Source organism: Megalops cyprinoides, chromosome 4 (genome assembly GCF_013368585.1).
Source record: "Megalops cyprinoides isolate fMegCyp1 chromosome 4, fMegCyp1.pri, whole genome shotgun sequence".
NCBI classification, from domain to species: domain Eukaryota; kingdom Metazoa; phylum Chordata; class Actinopteri; order Elopiformes; family Megalopidae; genus Megalops; species Megalops cyprinoides.
This window is the reverse complement of record NC_050586.1, coordinates 442,501-460,000: the sequence shown is the minus strand read 5'-3', so window position 1 is coordinate 460,000 and position 17,500 is coordinate 442,501. Positions and strand designations below refer to the sequence as shown.

Sequence of the window (17,500 nt, the reverse complement as noted above, 5' to 3'; positions counted from 1 at the left end):
GGTCAGGGGGAGGGGCTGTGTGTGAGGTCAGGGGGAGGGGCTGTGTGTGAGGTCAGGGATAGGGGCTGTGTGTGAGGTCAGGGGGGAGGGTCTCACCTGCTGTTGAGGGGTCTCGAGGCTGGACTGGGGGGGGCTGTGGGCAGGTCCAGTGGCTGGCAGAGGGGAAAGAAGCGGTTGGAGGAGAAGCTTCCTGAATTAGAGAAGAAAAACAGGCAGGGAGCTGGCAATTCTCCACAGAAAAGTTATTCAGTAACCTATCTATCAGATTAATGCTCTAAATAACTCCTCCACAGCCTAAAGCCAAACTTAAGTAAACTTAAACCAAAGGTAAACAAGCTAAAAAAACTACTGAACCGACAAACAAAATGAACAGGCCACAATCTACACGACAGCCCTGCCAATCATCCTGCATGGGCAGGCTGGGGGTGTGTCCTGACCGAATGGGCTGGACAGCACATAGGTCAGGCTGTGCAGGCAGTGTTCTCTTGTACTGCGATCAGTATAAGTGTGGGAGGGTGGGCCTGTGCAGGTGTGTTACCTGTTCTGGGATCAGTGTAAGTGTGGGAAGGTCAGGGTGTGCAGGTGTGTTACCTGCGCTGAGGTGCTCATTGATGAGGACCCTGATCTCGTCCAGGTGCTGCAGGTCCGAGGACTCCAGGAGAGGTAGGAGGTCGCCCACACTGGGCTGCTCCTGGACCATGGGTTCAGAGGTCAGGGGGCGGAGCCTGTGTCTCTGTCCCTGAGGGGGTGGGGCGGTCACACCTGTGACAATAACGGGGGTCCCAGGTGCCACTGCTAAAGAGAAGAGACCAGAGCAGGGTCAAGGTCAACACAGAACAGTGCCACTCCCACCACATTACACACACACACAGGCACAGAAGCAAAGACCACCACAAAATACCCTCTACCAAAATAAACAGTCAACCAAACCCGGCCCCAACCAAACTCGACCTGAACCAAACATCGCCCGAACCAAACCCAACCCGAACCAAACCCGACCTGAACCTAACCTGACCTGAACCAAACCCGGCCCCAATCAAACCCAACCCCAACCAAACTCGATCTGAACCAAACATCGCCCCAACCAAACCCAACCCGAACCAAACCCGACCTGAACCTAACCTGACCTGAACCAAACCCGGCCCCAACCAAACCCAGCCCCAATCGAACTCGACCTGAACCAAACATCGCCCCAACCAAACCCAACCCGAACCAAACCCGACCTGAACCTAACCTGACCTGAACCAAACCCGGCCCCAACCAAACCCAGCCCCAACCAAACCCAACCTGAACCAAACGCGGCCACAACCAAACCCGACCTGAACCTAACCTGACCCGAACCAAACACCGCCCAAACCAAACCCGACCCGAGCCAAATGCCGCCCCAACCCAACCCGGCCCCAACCCAACGCCGCCTGAACCAAACGCCGCCCGAACCAAATGCCGCCCGAACCAAACCCAGCCCAAAGGCGAGACCTTAACCTGTCACCTAACCTGAGGAGGGGGGCAGGGGTGCCAAAGTGCTCTACCTGCTAAGGCTGCTGGCAGTAATGAAATGAAATCAAAATCACCTTCAGCAGCTACACAAACTTCCAATCAGCTAAGCAACCCAACCCTCTCCGTTCAGTAAAACAAAGGGCACAAACTGAATAAAGGTCCGTACAAAACTAGGTCAATCTCCCCATATGCAACATTCAGCAGATTAACAGATGAACACAGTACAGTCCGTGCTTGTTGAGAAAACAGTGCGCTATAGGGTGAATAAGTTTGAAAAATTCAGCTAAACAGTTCAACAAAACTATGGAAAACGGAGGGCACTTAGGAGAAACAAAGTCGTTCCTGTGTAAATAAGTAAATCATTGAATTAATCCCCCATTCAGGTTTGATAAGTTTGGCAGCCTTAAAAGCGTCCGCTCCCTTTATGTATACTGTGTGCCATTAGTTGAAAATGAGATTTTAGCTCAGACTTTAGACTGTGCTGCATTCAGAGTGTGTTTGCTCACGTCCCGCTGGATTCAGATCGGTCTCTCACGTCCTGCTGGATTCAGATCGGTCTCTGACGTCCCGCTGGATTCAGAGTGTGTTTGCTCACGTCCCGCTGGATTCAGATCGGTCTCTCACGTCCCGCTGCATTCAGAGTGTGTTTGCTCACGTCCCGCTGGATTCAGATCGGTCTCTCACGTCCCGCTGGATTCAGAGTGTGTTTGCTCACGTCCCGCTGGATTCAGATCGGTCTCTCACGTCCCGCTGCATTCAGAGTGTGTTTGCTCACGTCCCGCTGGATTCAGATAGGTCTCTCACGTCCCGCTGGATTCAGATCGGTTTCTCACGTCCCGCTGGATTCAGAGTGTGTTTGCTCATGTCTCGCTGGATTCAGATCGGTCTCTCACGTCCCGCTGGATTCAGATCGGTCTCTCATGTCCCGCTGGATTCAGAATGTGTTTGCTCACGTCCCGCTGGATTCAGATCGGTCTCTCACGTCCCGCTGGATTCAGATCGGTCTCTCACGTCCCGCTGGATTCAGAGTGTGTTTGCTCACGTCCCGCTGGATTCAGATCGGTCTCTCACGTCCCGCTGGATTCAGATCGGTCTCTCACGTCCCGCTGCATTCAGATCGGTCTCTGGAGACTATCTCTCCATAGGCTCACGCACAAAGAGGAATCTGGTGCAATGTGATGCACTGAAATACAGGGATTATCACTTTAATTTACCTGAAAGGACAGAACACACATAAGATGGCATATGATATGAATATTATAATGCCTTTATGAATGCTGCCATATCCTCCTATACCACTATTTTAACAAAGCCATACTGTAATTACAACAAAATCAATACAATTAGTTAAACTACTTGAACTACTTGCCTGAAGGACATTTAAAAAAAAATGACCAATATCAGCTACATCAAATGAATGTTCCGTAGTTACCACAATAAGCACACTCTCTCCGAGGTCCCTGCTGGTAACCTGTTACCTTTACATGCCTCATATTTCAGTCTAAATGATCATTAAAGACGGAGTCATTGGAAGAGCAAACCAAACTGACGCAAAGCAAGGGACACAGGCCATGCGGAGAGGTGCCATTTCTCTCAGCGGCGAGGATCACTGTAATTGTTTTTTTAATACTTATTTCTGGTGAGGGAACATTCCAGCTTTCTGTGTCTAACTTTCCTGTTGCCACTTTGAAAAGCAAACTCTGACATGCTTTTATACGTTATCAGTCTTATTGTGGCTCAGCGCGAACTAGACCTACACTTGAAACCACCTCATTCACGATCACGATTTCATTCCAGCTGTTGTGCTGAACGACCAGGGAGACGTTTTGACCCTGGTACTAGGTATAACTGATTTACAACATCTGTCCATCCAAGTATATAAACTTATAACCCACATCCACCCAGTTAACTCACTTCATGGAAATGCTTATGAAGCTATCAGCTACCCAGGAGCAAAACAACATGAATACCTGTCCGCATTGCAATAACCAAGTTACAGCACATGCATGTGTTGTGTTATTATCGCACGAGTAAACAGCATTAAAGAGCAAGACATTGCGAGTCAGATTAAAGAGCGCTTTAATTAAAGTTGGCAAAGCTCGCCAGCTACCAGCTTTCAGCACTTCCAGCAAGACGGAGGAATTAAGAACCAAAGTACTGTTTTACAGCAATGACAGAGAATGACACGTTTTAACCTACAAAGCAGAATCAGAGAAAAGACGAAACTGGTTACGGTCTTTTAAAATGTGTTAATTAAACAGACCCGTTTACCAACTACAGACGGCCACGTTAACGCCTCTGCCTCTGTATTCCTCCGCTGTACGTAAGAAGAAATAATCCCTGAGCACCGTGCGTATGTTCCTACACAAAGAAAATGGGAGTAAATTCAATTCTGATATAATCGCGTTGAGTTCTTTATTTACAGTACTTGTCATGGTTCTGTATTTATCAAAACAACTATTAAACATCTTATTATTATTTAACATATTAAAACAATTAATAATATGTTTATTGTTTTTCCCAAAGCGGAGGGATAGGCTTGAGTTGGACGCCTACAGGGTGCACATGCGCTGTACTGCGATCAAATGAGCACGAGGAATGCGACTCGCACGGTTTGCGCATGCGCTGGTACAGAATCCTGCAGTAATGTAATGCACAGTAATGTGTGTAATGCACAGTACTGTACAGTAATGTAAATGCCGGTGCGTGAGTGTGAGTGCAGGCAGTCAGTGCTGCTGAACGCAGTGAATTTAGCAAAGGTGTTAATGGACCTGAAGAGACTGGCTACGTGTAAGAAGTCTTAATAAACTTTCAGAAATAAAAGTGATTCGATTTTCGGTTGTGTTTATAGCTAACTCTCTAGCATTCTCGTTTCTGAATGTAACAGTAAAATGAATGCAGGGGGGCAAGAAGGCGCCTCTTCTCTCAGCGCCTGCCACTGCATTACTTTAAAACGATTCGATTCTCGTCAACAGCCTGAGATTACATTATCCACAACGCAGCCATGTTCGTGGCACAGAATCGAAAAATCTAGTTGTCTGAAACCAATTCAAATCGCTCCCCCAAATAACGGTGCAAATAATGACAGCTGATTAGGACAGAACTAACCAGCCGTCATTTTTTACAGTGTTGACATTTGCGAATAATGGAAAGGGCTGAAGAAATGCCAAGTCTGACTGTCCGAAAAACCGACAAATTTGCGACTTTTCTCCATCTTATTTTTCCTACTACATTAAGCTACATCATCCCAAATCCTCTATCACACTTCTCACAGCTGTTCTTTCATGTGAACACCGTATCCACCCTCTCGCTGCGTTAGCTCACTGTATCGGATGTCAAAGAATTGCGGCTAATTACAGCTACTACGAATGCGACCGTGCGGCTAAACTATCCCACACGGAGGCGGATGGCTCGGTGATTTAGGATGAAATAAAATATCGAGTGCAGGGAAGGTCCTGCATTAGATGGACAGGACTGAAATCAACTTTTCTGCCCGGGTGTGTTTAATCCGGGCAGGATGAAGCAGGCTCAGTGAGGCTGTACACAGAGACTTCTCTGGGCTGATTAACGACAGCACACGCGATGTGCGCCAGGCATGGGGTACAGCCAGGTGTTCTGAAGGTGTGGCAGGTTTACACAGATACCTGTGAACCAGATGACCAAATAAAATAGCATGCGAAGTGAGCAGAAGCCAGTGGGGTCCTATATCCAGCGAGATGAAATCTGGTGTGTAACCTTAGGAAACACCACCTCACTGTTGTGCTGGCCACAAACGTTTCTTATGTCACACGGTCGTCCTTGGCGACAGAGTGATATGGTGAGCATGAAGGTCATGTGTTTTTGATATGAAAGGCAGAAAGGCCAGGAGGTGGTATAAATACTCCGAGAGAGGGGGAGAGGGGGAACTCGTCTGCGTTTGGCCATGGATACATCGAGGTTCCTGGCGGTTCTGACACTGTGTCTGCAGGCTGCTTCTGCTGCTACCGTATGTACTGGGAGGGGTCCTCATAGCTCTCATTATTTCATTGGCAGATGCCTTTATCAGGCATAATAATTTAAGTTAATTTCATTTTTACATATCAATGATCTGTTTAGTTGGACGTTCGCTGCAGGGATTCTGGTTCTCAGCAGTGTGACACCTGGGACTGGATCCAGCAACCTTCTTGATAAAAGTCTGATTCCCAGCATCTAGCAAGCAAAACAAGACTGTAAAACAGGAAAGGAAAAGAGCAAATTGCTGAGAAATTTAAATGTTCTCAGTCATGACAGTGGGGCTTTTGTGAGATAAATGGACCCAGCAAAGTGAGAATTGAGCTGTGTGAGAGAGACAGATGCTGCGTGTTGGTTGGATTACTTACTCACATCACCACAGGCATTCATATTTGGCTGGCATTCTCTGAGGAAGTACTGGGAACATTTTGAATAGATCCAAGATGCATAGATGCAATTTCCAAGATAAATGTGTAGCAATTAGCATATGTAGCCGTTATGCAATCAAGTACAAAATAAGCAACTCATTACTAATGTGTAATAGTTTCATGGAAATTATGTTTGTAATAATTAATAATATTAATATTGTATTTTGATTAAAAGGTAACTAATGAGAACAGTAGTAATGAGGCCATTGAAGGGCCTCTAGGGAATGTAGAGTAAGTACAAAGTGTCTGGCCATTTTGCAGAAGGCAGTAATTAGCAGGTAACACTGATGATCCTACCACATAATTACTCACTGCTTTCAGTGGAATTAATTGAGATAATTCTCAATCATTACCAAGTAGTTTTTAATAAATATATTAGTACCGGTATTTATGTTACCAAGTACTAGCTGTATCAGAGTTTCATTAAAAAGTTTAAATTGTTATCAAGTACTTCCCTTGTAAATCCCTGGGAAATCATGTATGATAAAATAAAGTGCTCCTGGCATTTTATAAATGGTAGCTCGTGCTTATTGTAATAACTCCTCAGTAATGGTATTGTTAAACAGGGTGTTGTCAACACAGCCAAGCATCACAAAACTATTATCACATTTGTATAACAAAACTATTAGTAAACCATTTACTTTACCAGAAAATACAATGAATTTGGATTTTCCAATTGAAAAACCCGAAGATGTTGTTAGAGTGTCGTTACCAATTCAATCTTCGTCTATGGAGAGGCGCAATACTGACTGTGGTGCCAGTAGAGGGCGCCAAAGTATGAAAAAATAGTCGTGTGGTGGGGGTGAGTCTGGCTGGAGGCGCTGAGAATCGGTTCCAAAATTTTACGGAAAATGCCAGGTCATACTTAGCAGCTTTGATCAGGCTAGTGTGATCAGACTAGTTTCCCTCAGTCTGTTTCTGTGTGTGTGTGTTTCTGTGTGTGTGTGTGTTTAGCTGGGAGTTGTGTCCACAGAGGGGGGGATGGTGGAGGGGAGGAATCATCGCCTGGGTCTCTTCCGCTCAGTGGACATCTTTAAGGGGATCCCCTTCGCTGCTCCGCCAGGGCGATTTGAGAAGCCTAAACCGCACCCTGGGTGGTCAGGTGAGCAGGAGTGCAGTAAAGTACCTGTAAGTCCCTCAATCATTTACACAGCTGTGAGCGTCCCCTCCCAAACTGTCCAATGGCAGCTGCTCGTGTTCTCTTTGTGTCTCCACAGGTGTGCTGAAGGCCACCAAATTTCGGGAGAGGTGTCTGCAGGTGACCCTGCTGCAGACGGGCACCCAGGGCAGTGAAGACTGCCTGTATCTCAACATCTGGGTTCCTCAGGGACGCACAGGTACCCCATCGCCGCTCGGGTCTGCTGGCCGGTCGGGCATTCTGACGCTGCCGCGGGGAGCGGCTCCAGGCGAGAGTGACGAGTCTGACAGTGACAGCCAGAGAGTATGCGCAGTCATGCGCAGCTCTGTGCAGTGCACCCATTTAGCCAATGACCCTGCAACGATTCTCTGCACAGCGACAGACTGTGTGCTCTGACTCTTTTGTGCTGTGTGCTGTGACTCCTGTTTCCCTAACAGTCTCCACTGGTCTGCCTGTCATGGTCTACATATTTGGGGGTGCATTCCTGCTGGGGGCCTCCAACGATGTCAGCTTCATGGGGAACAGTCTGTATGACGGAGAGGAGATTGCCGACAGGGGCAAGGTCATTGTGATCACTGTCAACTACCGAGTGGGCACCCTGGGCTTCCTCAGCACCGGGGATGCCAGCGGGCCTGGTGAGCTGTGATTGGGCGGCTCGGCGCAGTGAGGCATGATGGGATGTGGCTGCAAGGCTGGCTTGTGTCGTGCGAGACGCTCCAGCATAGCTTACATTTCCGCTGCATTATTAATCTGCTCATCATAGTAACGCTCCTCTGGGGCCGCTTACATGCTATACATTTTATATGCTGCCACTTAAGCAGGCGGGAGTGTGGAGCAGCTCAGACTGAGGCCTGTGCTGGGGTGAGGAGTCAGTGCGCTCTGCCCTCTCTGACTCACACCTGCTGCAGGAGTCAGTGCGCCCTGCCCCCTCTGACTCCCCGCTCCTGCTGCAGGGAACTATGGCCTGTGGGACCAGCACGCTGCCATCTCCTGGGTCCACAGGAATATAAGGGCGTTTGGAGGAGACCCCAGCAGCATCACCATCTTCGGGCAGTCAGCAGGGGCTGCGAGTGTCAGCTTCCAGGTATGACTCACCTCTGCGCCCTGTCCCTGCGGCCTCCAACACCCTCACAAACATCCGGGATGAAATGCTATTTGTTTGCACCGCAGGGAGGCTTGCTCCCAAGAGCCTCATGTTGTTTATATGGAAATTTCTCTCCCCTTCCCTCCCCTCTGTCATTCTTTCTCTGTCTCCCTTTCTCCTCCCTCTCTTTCTCTTGCCCTTGCTTTCTCTCTCCCCCCCTCTCCTTCCTCTCTCTCCCTCCCCTCCCTCCCCTCCCTCCCTCTCTCCCCCCCTCCCTCCCTCTCCCTCTCCCCCTCCCTCTCCTCCCTCTCTCCTTCCCCCCTCTCCCCCTCCCTCTCCTCCCTCTCTCACCCCCCCCCCTCTCCTCCCTCTCCCCCGCCCTCCTCTCTCTCTCCCTCTCCCTCTCCCTCCCCCCTCTCCCCCTCCCTCTCCCCCCCCTCCCTCCCTCTCCCTCTCCCCCTCCCTCTCCTCCCTCTCTCTCCCCCCCCTCCCTCTCCTCCCTCTCCCCCGCCCTCCTCTCTCTCCCCCCCTCTCCTTCCTCTCTCTCCCTCCCCCCTCTCCCCCCCCTCCCTCCCTCTCCCTCTCCCCCTCCCTCTCCTCCCTCTCTCCTTCCCCCCTCTCCTCCCTCTCTCTCCTCCCTCTCCCCCGCCCTCCTCTCTCTCTCTCTCTCTCCCTCTCCCTCCCCCCTCTCCCCCTCCCTCTCCTCCCTCTCTCTCTCCACAGATGCTGTCTCCCTATAATAAGGGTGTGATTCGTCGGGCGATCTCGCAGTGTGGGGTGGCGCTGAGCCCCTGGGCGTTGCAGAAGAAGCCGCTGGCTTTAGCTCAGAAGGTCTGTTGCATCACAGCTCTCTTCCTGTCTGCCCTGCCGCACACGGCCTGTCGTGTCTCACTCTCACTCGCTCATGTGGCAGGGTCACAGTGTGCAGGGCACTGCTCCCACAGCCAAACTGAACAGAGGGACTGTAGCAGAACCATCGGTAATGTAACTCAGAGTACCACCCTTATAGCACCTGATCCTGTTTCCCGGGGGGGGGGGGGGGGGGGGGTTCCGTGTGCTCTGATGATGGGTGTGGACTCGGTGTTACATCAACACTTAAGACCTGACTGGTTTAGCATCATCAGTCACACATTTTTGCAAAACATTACTGCTGATCTCAGAGGCCTGGTCTTGCTACGCTGTATTTGACACCCTTTGATGTGCACCTCCGTTACCCACGCCTGTCCTGAGAGGCGATGCTGTGTCCCCCCGGGGCTGCAGGTGGCACAGACGGTTGGCTGTCCCACGCAGGAGGGCATGATGGGATGTCTGAAGATCACTGACCCTGTGGCCCTCACCAAAGCGGGGAAGCTGGCCCTGGAGGAGCTGGGAGACGGTCAGTGTGGGGGGGGGGAAGCAGGGGGGAGCAGGGGGAGCACTTCCATTGCATTACATTATTGGCATTTAGCAGAAGCTCTTATCCAGAGCTTTCTTTAAAATGTGATCTATTTATACAGCTGGATGTTTACTGAGGCAGTTGTAGGTTAAGGACCTTACCCAAGGGTACAGCAACAGTGCCAGCAGTGGGGACTTGAACTGCTGACCTTTCGGTTATGAGTCCTGCTCCTTAACCCCTCTGCTACATGGACGAGGGAACTGGTGCTGTGGTATAACTTCAGTAACAATAATGTGCAGTAAGATCTAAGCTAATCCTTTATTTGTCCCACTGCGGGGAAATTTACAGTGTTACAGCTGCATAAAGTAGAAAAAAGAACAAGAAATAATTAAAATAAGTAAGCAAACAACATAAATAGTAGTAAATAGTTAATAAATAAAAACAGACAGTACACATTTAAATAGACATTAAACAGTAATATTGCACATGAGTGGATTTTCAACTTTGATGTGTGTGGTCCTCTGGGAGCAGAGTCTATTGTCAAGTCTGATTGTAAAGTCTGACAGCAGCAGGAAGAAAGGACCTGCAGTATCTCTCCTTTACACACCGCGGGTGAAGCAGCCTGTCACTGAAGGAGCTGCCCAGTGCTGTCAGAATCCTGCATGGGGTGCGACTTGTTCTCCATCAGGGAAGATAGCTTAGCCATCATTCTCCTTTCTCCCACCACCTCCACTGGGTCGAGGGGGCATCCCAGGACAGAGCTGACCTTCTTAACCAGTCTGTTAAGTCTCTTCCTGTCAGCAGTCGAGATGCTGCTGCCCCAGCAAAGCACTCCATAGAAAATGGCTGATGCCACCACAGAGTCAATAAAGGTCCTCAGGAGTGCTCCCTGCACTCCAAAAGACCTGAGTCTTCTCAGCAGATAGAGTCTGCTCTGTGCTTTCTTATATAGTGCATTTGTATTGTCAGACCAGTCCATCTTATTGTTCAGCTCCCAGGTACTTCACCATCAGATTTCACCATCTCAGTGTCCGTTCCCTGGATGTTCACTGGTGTAGGAGGGGAGTGTTTGCACCTGCGGAAATACACCACCATCTCTTTGGTTTTCCCTGCATTGATCTGGAGGCGGTTCCGCTGACACCAATCCACAAAGTTCTGGGTCAGTTCTCTGTACTCCCTGTCGTCTCCATCTGTAATTAGGCCAACGATTGCGGATTCGTCAGAGAACTTTTGCAGGTGGCAGTTGGCTGAGCTGTGCGTGAAGTCTGCAGTGTAAAGGGTGAAGAGGAAGGGAGCCAGGACTGTTCCCTGTGGGGCTCCCGTACTACAGATAACCATGTCAGACTTGCAGTCCCGTATCCTCACATACTGTGGCTGGTTGGTGAGGTAGTCCAGAATCCATGTTGTAAGATGGTGATTAACCCCTGTACACTCCAACTTTTCCCTCAGGGGCGAGGGCTGTACGGTATTGAAGGCACTAGAAAAGTCAAAACACATGATTCTCACAGTGCTCCCAGCCTTTTCCAGGTGAGAGAGGGATCTGTGTAGGAGGTAGATGATGGCATCCTCCACCCCAATGCCAGGTTGATAAGCGAACTGTAGCGGGTCCATTGATGGGCTCACTAGGGAGCGGAGATGGACAAGGACCAGCCAGGGTCTTCATCAGGTGCAATGTCAATGCCACTGGCCTGGTCCTTGGGGTGCGGAGTCTTTGGCACTGGTACCACGCAGGATGTTTTCCACAGCTGTGGCACTCTCCCCAGCTTCAGGCTCAGGTTGAAGATGTGCCCAACTATCCTGCACAGCTGATCTGCACAGGACTTGAGGAGCCTTGGACTGATGCCATCCGGACCTGCAGCCTTCCTCACCTTAAGCCTCCTGAGCTCCTTCCCCACCTGGTTTGTTGTGACGGACAGGTTGGGGCAGGGGGGCTGTATGCTGGAGGATGTGGGGGGGGGTGTAGTACATTGGACAGGAAATGCAGTGTATGTGCGGGGTAGCTGTGAGCTGAATGTTGTGGGAAGGGGGGTGGTGGTGGTGGTGGTGGGGCAGTATACAGGGGGGAAAACGATGGGGGTTGCAGACAGGAGGGCTGGACAGGGGGAGGGGTAGATGACTGATCAAATCTATTAAAGAAAATGTTCAGATCATTCACCCACTCTCGGTCCCCCACAGGCTGGTAGGTGGGTTCCTTGTAGCCAGAGATGGTTTTAAGGCACCTCCAGACTGCGCTGGTGTTGTTCTGCTGCAACTGATCCCCCATCTTCCTCCTGTAGCTGTTTTTCCCCTCCCTGATCCTCCTCCTCAGCTCACTCTGCACATTCTTCAGTTCCTCCCTGTTTTCAGACCTGAAGGCCCTCCATTTCTCCTTCAGGAGAGCCTTTATGTCAGGAGTAATCCAGGGTTTATTGTTGGAAAAACACAGTATAGTCTTGCTGGGTACGGCATTCTCCACACAGAAGTTGATATAGTCCGTAATACAGTGTGTGAGACTGTCAATAATAAACAGCAATTTTACTATTATTGCAATCTGCATGTTTTTATCTTAGTATCATAGTTACGGGAGATGGCAGGAGTCCCCAGAGACAGTGAAGCATGGTGATTCAGCGCCTCTAACAGTACAAGGCTGATGTATAAATATCCTCATTGTGCTGGGTTCTGTCCCTGGCTTCCCGGCAGGCCCGGTGGTCTTCTCCCTGGAGCTGTCCCCTGTGGTGGATGGAGACTTCATCCCTGACCTCCCAAGCAGACTCTTCCACAACACCGCCCACATCGACTACATCGCCGGCACCAATGACATGGACGGACACCTTTTTGCTGGCATGGACGTCCCGTCAATCAACCAGAATAACAAGCCCACCTACCCGTGAGGGAACACACACTCACAGACACACACACACGCACACACACACACACACACACACACACACACACACACACACACACACACACACACTCACACACACACACACACACACGTGCACACATACACAGTCACACACACACACATAGTCGCACACACTCACACACACACACACTCACACACACACACACACACACACACACGCACATAGTCGCACACACTTGCACACACACGCGAGCGCACACACACAGTCACACACACGCACACACACACACACACATGCATGCACACATACACAGTCACACACACACAGGCACACATGCACAGGTTTTCTGGAAGTAAAATTCACACCTGAAACAGCTCTCTGACTCTCTCTCTCCACTCTGCGCTGGCCCCTCTGCTGTAGTGAGGACATCAGAAGGCTGCTGGCTGGGCTGACCGCAGAGAAGGGTGAGCCGGCTCTGAACTCCTCCTACAGCACCTACACACGAAGCTGGGTCCCCCAGCCTGACCAGGACACCATCAAGAAGACTGTGGTGGACATCGAGACAGACTACCTCTTCCTTGTGCCGACGCAGACTGCCCTCTACCTGCACGAGAAAAACGCCAGGTCTCAACACTCTCCGACCCCCTACACCCCCCTACACCCCCACACACCCCCATACACCCCACACACCCCCACACACCCCCATACACCCCCACACACTCCCCTACACTCCCCTACACCCCCATACACCCCCATACACCCCACACACCCCCATACACTGGCTGCATTGCTGTGTGTCTCTGGCTGCAGGGGTGCTCGCTCCTACTCCTACGTCTTCTCCATGCCGACCCGAATCCCTGGCTTCCCCCGCTGGATGGGGTCCGACCACGCCGAGGACGTGCAGTACGTTTTCGGGAAACCCTTCTCTACCCCCCTGGCCTACCTCCCCCGGCACCGTGACGTCTCTGCATACCTTATTGCTTACTGGACCAACTTTGCCAGAACCGGGTAAACCTGCCCATCCTCTCTGCATCAGACTCTAACCCTAACCCTAACCCTAACCCTAACCCATCCTCTCTGTGTCAGACCCAAACCCTAACCCATCCTCTCTGCGTCAGACCCTAACCCATCCTCTCTGCTTCAGACCCTAACCCTAACCCTAACCCATCCTCTCTGCTTCAGACCCTAACCCTAACCCATCCTCTCTGCTTCAGACCCTAACCCTAACCCTAACCCATCCTCTCTGCGTTAGAGAGCTATTTCAGAGTGACGGCGTAGCGAGAGGAAGATGTACTGCACCACATAGTTATTTTTCATCAGTAATATTTAAGGATACAATTTTACACTTTTGTTAGTACTGAGATTGGATAAAATAAGCATCACAGTCATTTACAAAGATTGATATTTGTTTTTGATAAACTGATACATTTACACTAAAAATCCAAAAGATTGTTAGGAAGGTTTCTGCAGGTGAGATGTGAGATGGAGTTTAAAGAGGGTTGTTGTTGTTCAGGTGCTGGTCCTGCCGTCTTTTCCTCTGCAGTAACAGGTGCAGCATACATGTTTGCTCACCTGATTATTTTTCTGAGATTACCTCCTCCTCTCCGTCTCCATAGTGACCCTAACCAAGGTGAGTCCCAAGTTCCTGCCACCTGGCCCGCCTTCACCAGCTCAGGACGCCATTACCTGGACATCAACAACAAGATCAGCAAGGACTCCGTCAAGCGTGAGCTCAGAACACGCTTTGTACACTACTGGACGTCCACCTACGCCAGCCTGCCCACACCCTGCCCCTAACACACCCTGCCCTTAACACACCCTGCCCCTAACACACCCTGCCTCTGGCACAGAGCCCCTGTCACAGAGCCGTTTGCACCCCCCTCTCTGAGAGAGGGAGTGTTTATATCCCCAGAGTTACTCCACTGATACAATATGAGCTACTGTGTGGGCTGTTCAGAATTGTTTAATCAACCAAAATAATCAACCAGCCAGAGCTAAATGCTAACTGTGTCAATGCTAAGCGTGCCATCCCTGCTCTTCCTGTCCCACACAGAATATAACTGTCTTGACAGATTAGTCACTAGAATGCCTTTCCTCTCCAATAATCACAGACAGAAAGAAATGTTGCTTCTGTGTAAATATGAGGCTGGCGTGATCTGGGGTGAAACGCTCATTAAACCTTCTTACTGCCATGCTTCTGCTGACTGCTTTCCTCATGATCACACCCATTTGGACACTAAAGGAGTACCGGTCTGATACTGGTCCAAAACTCCCAGCATGATTATATGAGATATGACACCTCTGAGCATACAGCACATTTAAACAAAACAAAACAGGTTAAAACAGAAGCCTGGCCCCACTGGTGCTCCCTGCTCCCACCAGTGCTCACTGCTCCCACCGCTGCTCCCTGCTCCTCACTGCTCCCACCGGTGCTCACTGCTCCCACTGGTGCTCCCTGCTCCTCACTGCTCCCACCGCTGCTCACTGCTCCCACTGGTGCTCACTGCTCCCACTGGTGCTCCCTGCTCCTCACTGCTCCCACCGCTGCTCACTGCTCCCACTGGTGCTCACTGCTCCCACCGCTGCTCACTGCTCCCACCGCTGCTCCCTGCTCCTCACTGCTCCCACCGCTGCTCACTGCTCCCACCGGTGCTCCCTGCTGGCCATTATTATGATAATGTTGATGTCCAGTTTCATCCTCAAAGCATCTCCTATTTCTCTGTATGTTCCAGGATGCACCTCTATCTGAGGTCTTAAAGACACTGTTACTTAGACTGTTGACTGTCTGCATACACTTGACATATAAAGATAGCGACAGGCTTCTACTAATGACTCGCAGCAGTCTGGCGTAATAATGCAGGAATCATACAAGATTACAATCTCCAGCGGTATACATGGCTGGTAAGAGCCTCCACGTGTGAGCCTAAATATTATAGCGATTCAGTGTTATATATCTTGGGAGACCCGCTGGTAACGCTGAAATCACAGTATGATTGTTTCATTATGTCACACTGTTGATACTATTTTATGGTGTTTAATCAGCCGCCATAGAGGAAACCTGTTTGTGTCCCCGCGATTCATGAGTTTGCAACATACTTAAAACATGACAGAGGAAACAGCAGACCCCAGACGTCCCACAAGTCTCCCACAGAGACAGGCCACCTTAGGCTACTTGGTGTGGTTTTGACCACTAGGGCGCTTTGTGGGAGGATAGTGTCGGCACCCGCTGCTGGGTCTGGAACGGAACGGTACCGTACACCCTCTCACTGTTTGCCAAGGTTTTCATGGTGGTAGTGGTGGTGATGGTGATTATTGTGGCCATGGGACTCGTGGATGAGACACGTTCAGACAAATTCTTTGGGGTTGCATACTCAGAGGTGTGGGTTTCGGCGGGGCGGGCCTGCACTCTCGCCGCGGTATCTCTGCTGGCTGTTATTCTCGCCGCTGGAGCTGCTCCGGGCGCCGGACGAGGTGGGCTACGCCGCCGAAAAGGGGTGCTCCCGCGCTCAGGCTGCAAACGAGGTACACTGGTGACGGAAAACCGGGGATCTGCCCCCTGTCTCCCCAAATGGCTGGTACCAAGCGCTGGACTCGCACACACCGTGATGCACACGGGGTGATGTCAGAAATGTCACAATACTTGGTAGCTTTCCAGGATCAGTGTGCATCCTTGTGATAATCATTGATATGGGAATAGATAGGCCTAAACAGTGCACGAACGATTCTTTCAGGACAATATCTATAGGCTTTATAGAATATGTATGGAGATCATAAACATTTTTCGTAAGAGGTTTATGAAGTGTCAAATTTTTCTACACCGGAAGAGTCCGTGCACTGTTTTCCTAGCTAATAAGTTTTATCTCACTTTGCTGTAAATATACACACTTTCAAGAAGTATTTACCCGTCCTTACTTTTTTCAGTTTAAGGAAACAAGGCAGGAGGTCAGGGCATCGTCTTTTGCGCGCATGTCACAGTTCATCTGTCCCTCCACTGTTATTTGGGAAAAAAAAAACCTTCCATTATAAGAGGCATTTATTAGAAGTACATCCTCTCTACATTAATGCGTACCAGGACAGACAGACAACAGGGATGGCGCAGTTTGCATCTGAAGAGCCATTGCTGGAAACCTATGCACCTACATTGTACTCGCCTTTGATAGGCCAGTCCTTCTTATATAATGGTGCGTCATTTAGTTGGACGTCTGAGAAAAGGGAGCAGAGAAAAGACACAGCTCACCCAGTCATTGGCTGCATTAGGACACGCCACAGAGGGCTGCAGGCTCAGGTCCTTTACACACTGTCCTGTTCTCTGTGTTTGACCCTCCTGTAGACCTCTGTGATGTAACACTTAGTACTGGATGATGTCATCACAATGAGACAGCGTCCTGCCCTGCATCACTGTCACACAGCAGCAGCTGCAGCCTGTGCCTTCCTGCCGGGGATGCACGCCGAGGCCACACGCCGAGGCCACATGCCGAGGCCACACGCCGAGGCCACACGCCCAGGCCACACGCCCAGGCCACACGCCCAGGCCACATGCCAAGGCCACACGCTGGATGCTCCTGTTTGTTTTCCTGAGGCAGACAGCCCTAGTAGTATTGTTAAAGCTGTTAACCCCAAAAGACAGGTGGTGCTGTGCTTATCTGAAGTGACTGGTGTAGATATATCCAGCCACAACGGCATGGTGTCTTAACATTGCATCACTGTCTTAAACTGTCATGGTCAGCATCCTTCACTGCCTGTGCAGTAGTCAGATGTGAACCCACATGCTGTGCTGGGTTTCCTGCCTGTACAATACTCCTCTGACACCATGCCTTCTACAGGGTTTGCATAAAGGTGCAGAATTAGCTGTTAGCAGATGCTAATGACAGACGCACATGTAGCATTTGTTACTGTAATGCAAGGACAAATAAACGGACATGAATATCATATATTTATTTTCAAAGAACATGTAGTTCTATGTAATTGTATAATTCATTTAGTGAAACTAGCCACCATTCCCAGTACTGAAAGTACCAGTGAGAGTCAGAGATCTGTCTGGATTTTTTTATGTAAATATGTATGTGGAGGTTTACTTGCATGCATGTGGTATGTGGTAGCGTTATATTTGGAACAGTACCGTCTTTTACATATTGCTTT

General features: G+C 50.0%; 1 protein-coding gene across 1 annotated transcript; it reads left to right on the top strand.

The window, feature by feature from the left end:
* The first annotated feature begins 5,419 nt into the window (after positions 1–5,419).
* On the top strand, positions 5,420–14,158 carry LOC118776039 (bile salt-activated lipase-like). The gene is made up of 11 exons (XM_036526109.1): positions 5,420–5,482; positions 6,870–7,017; positions 7,133–7,252; positions 7,491–7,688; positions 8,007–8,137; positions 8,861–8,968; positions 9,398–9,512; positions 12,192–12,378; positions 12,782–12,985; positions 13,172–13,369; positions 13,978–14,158. The coding sequence occupies exons 1-11, from the start codon at positions 5,420–5,422 to the stop codon at positions 14,156–14,158; spliced, it is 1,653 nt and encodes a 550-aa protein (XP_036382002.1).
* The last annotated feature ends 3,342 nt before the right edge of the window (positions 14,159–17,500 follow it).

Excerpts from the sequence above, each read along its gene's own strand:
- LOC118776039 (XM_036526109.1), top strand. The coding sequence starts at position 5,420 with ATGGATACATCGAGGTTCCTGGCGGTTCTGACACTGTGTCTGCAGGCT. Across the intron at positions 12,986-13,171 it reads CTGCACGAGAAAAACGCCAG|GGGTGCTCGCTCCTACTCCT; the intron begins GTCTCAACACTC and ends CTCTGGCTGCAG. Across the intron at positions 13,370-13,977 it reads ACCAACTTTGCCAGAACCGG|TGACCCTAACCAAGGTGAGT; the intron begins GTAAACCTGCCC and ends CCGTCTCCATAG.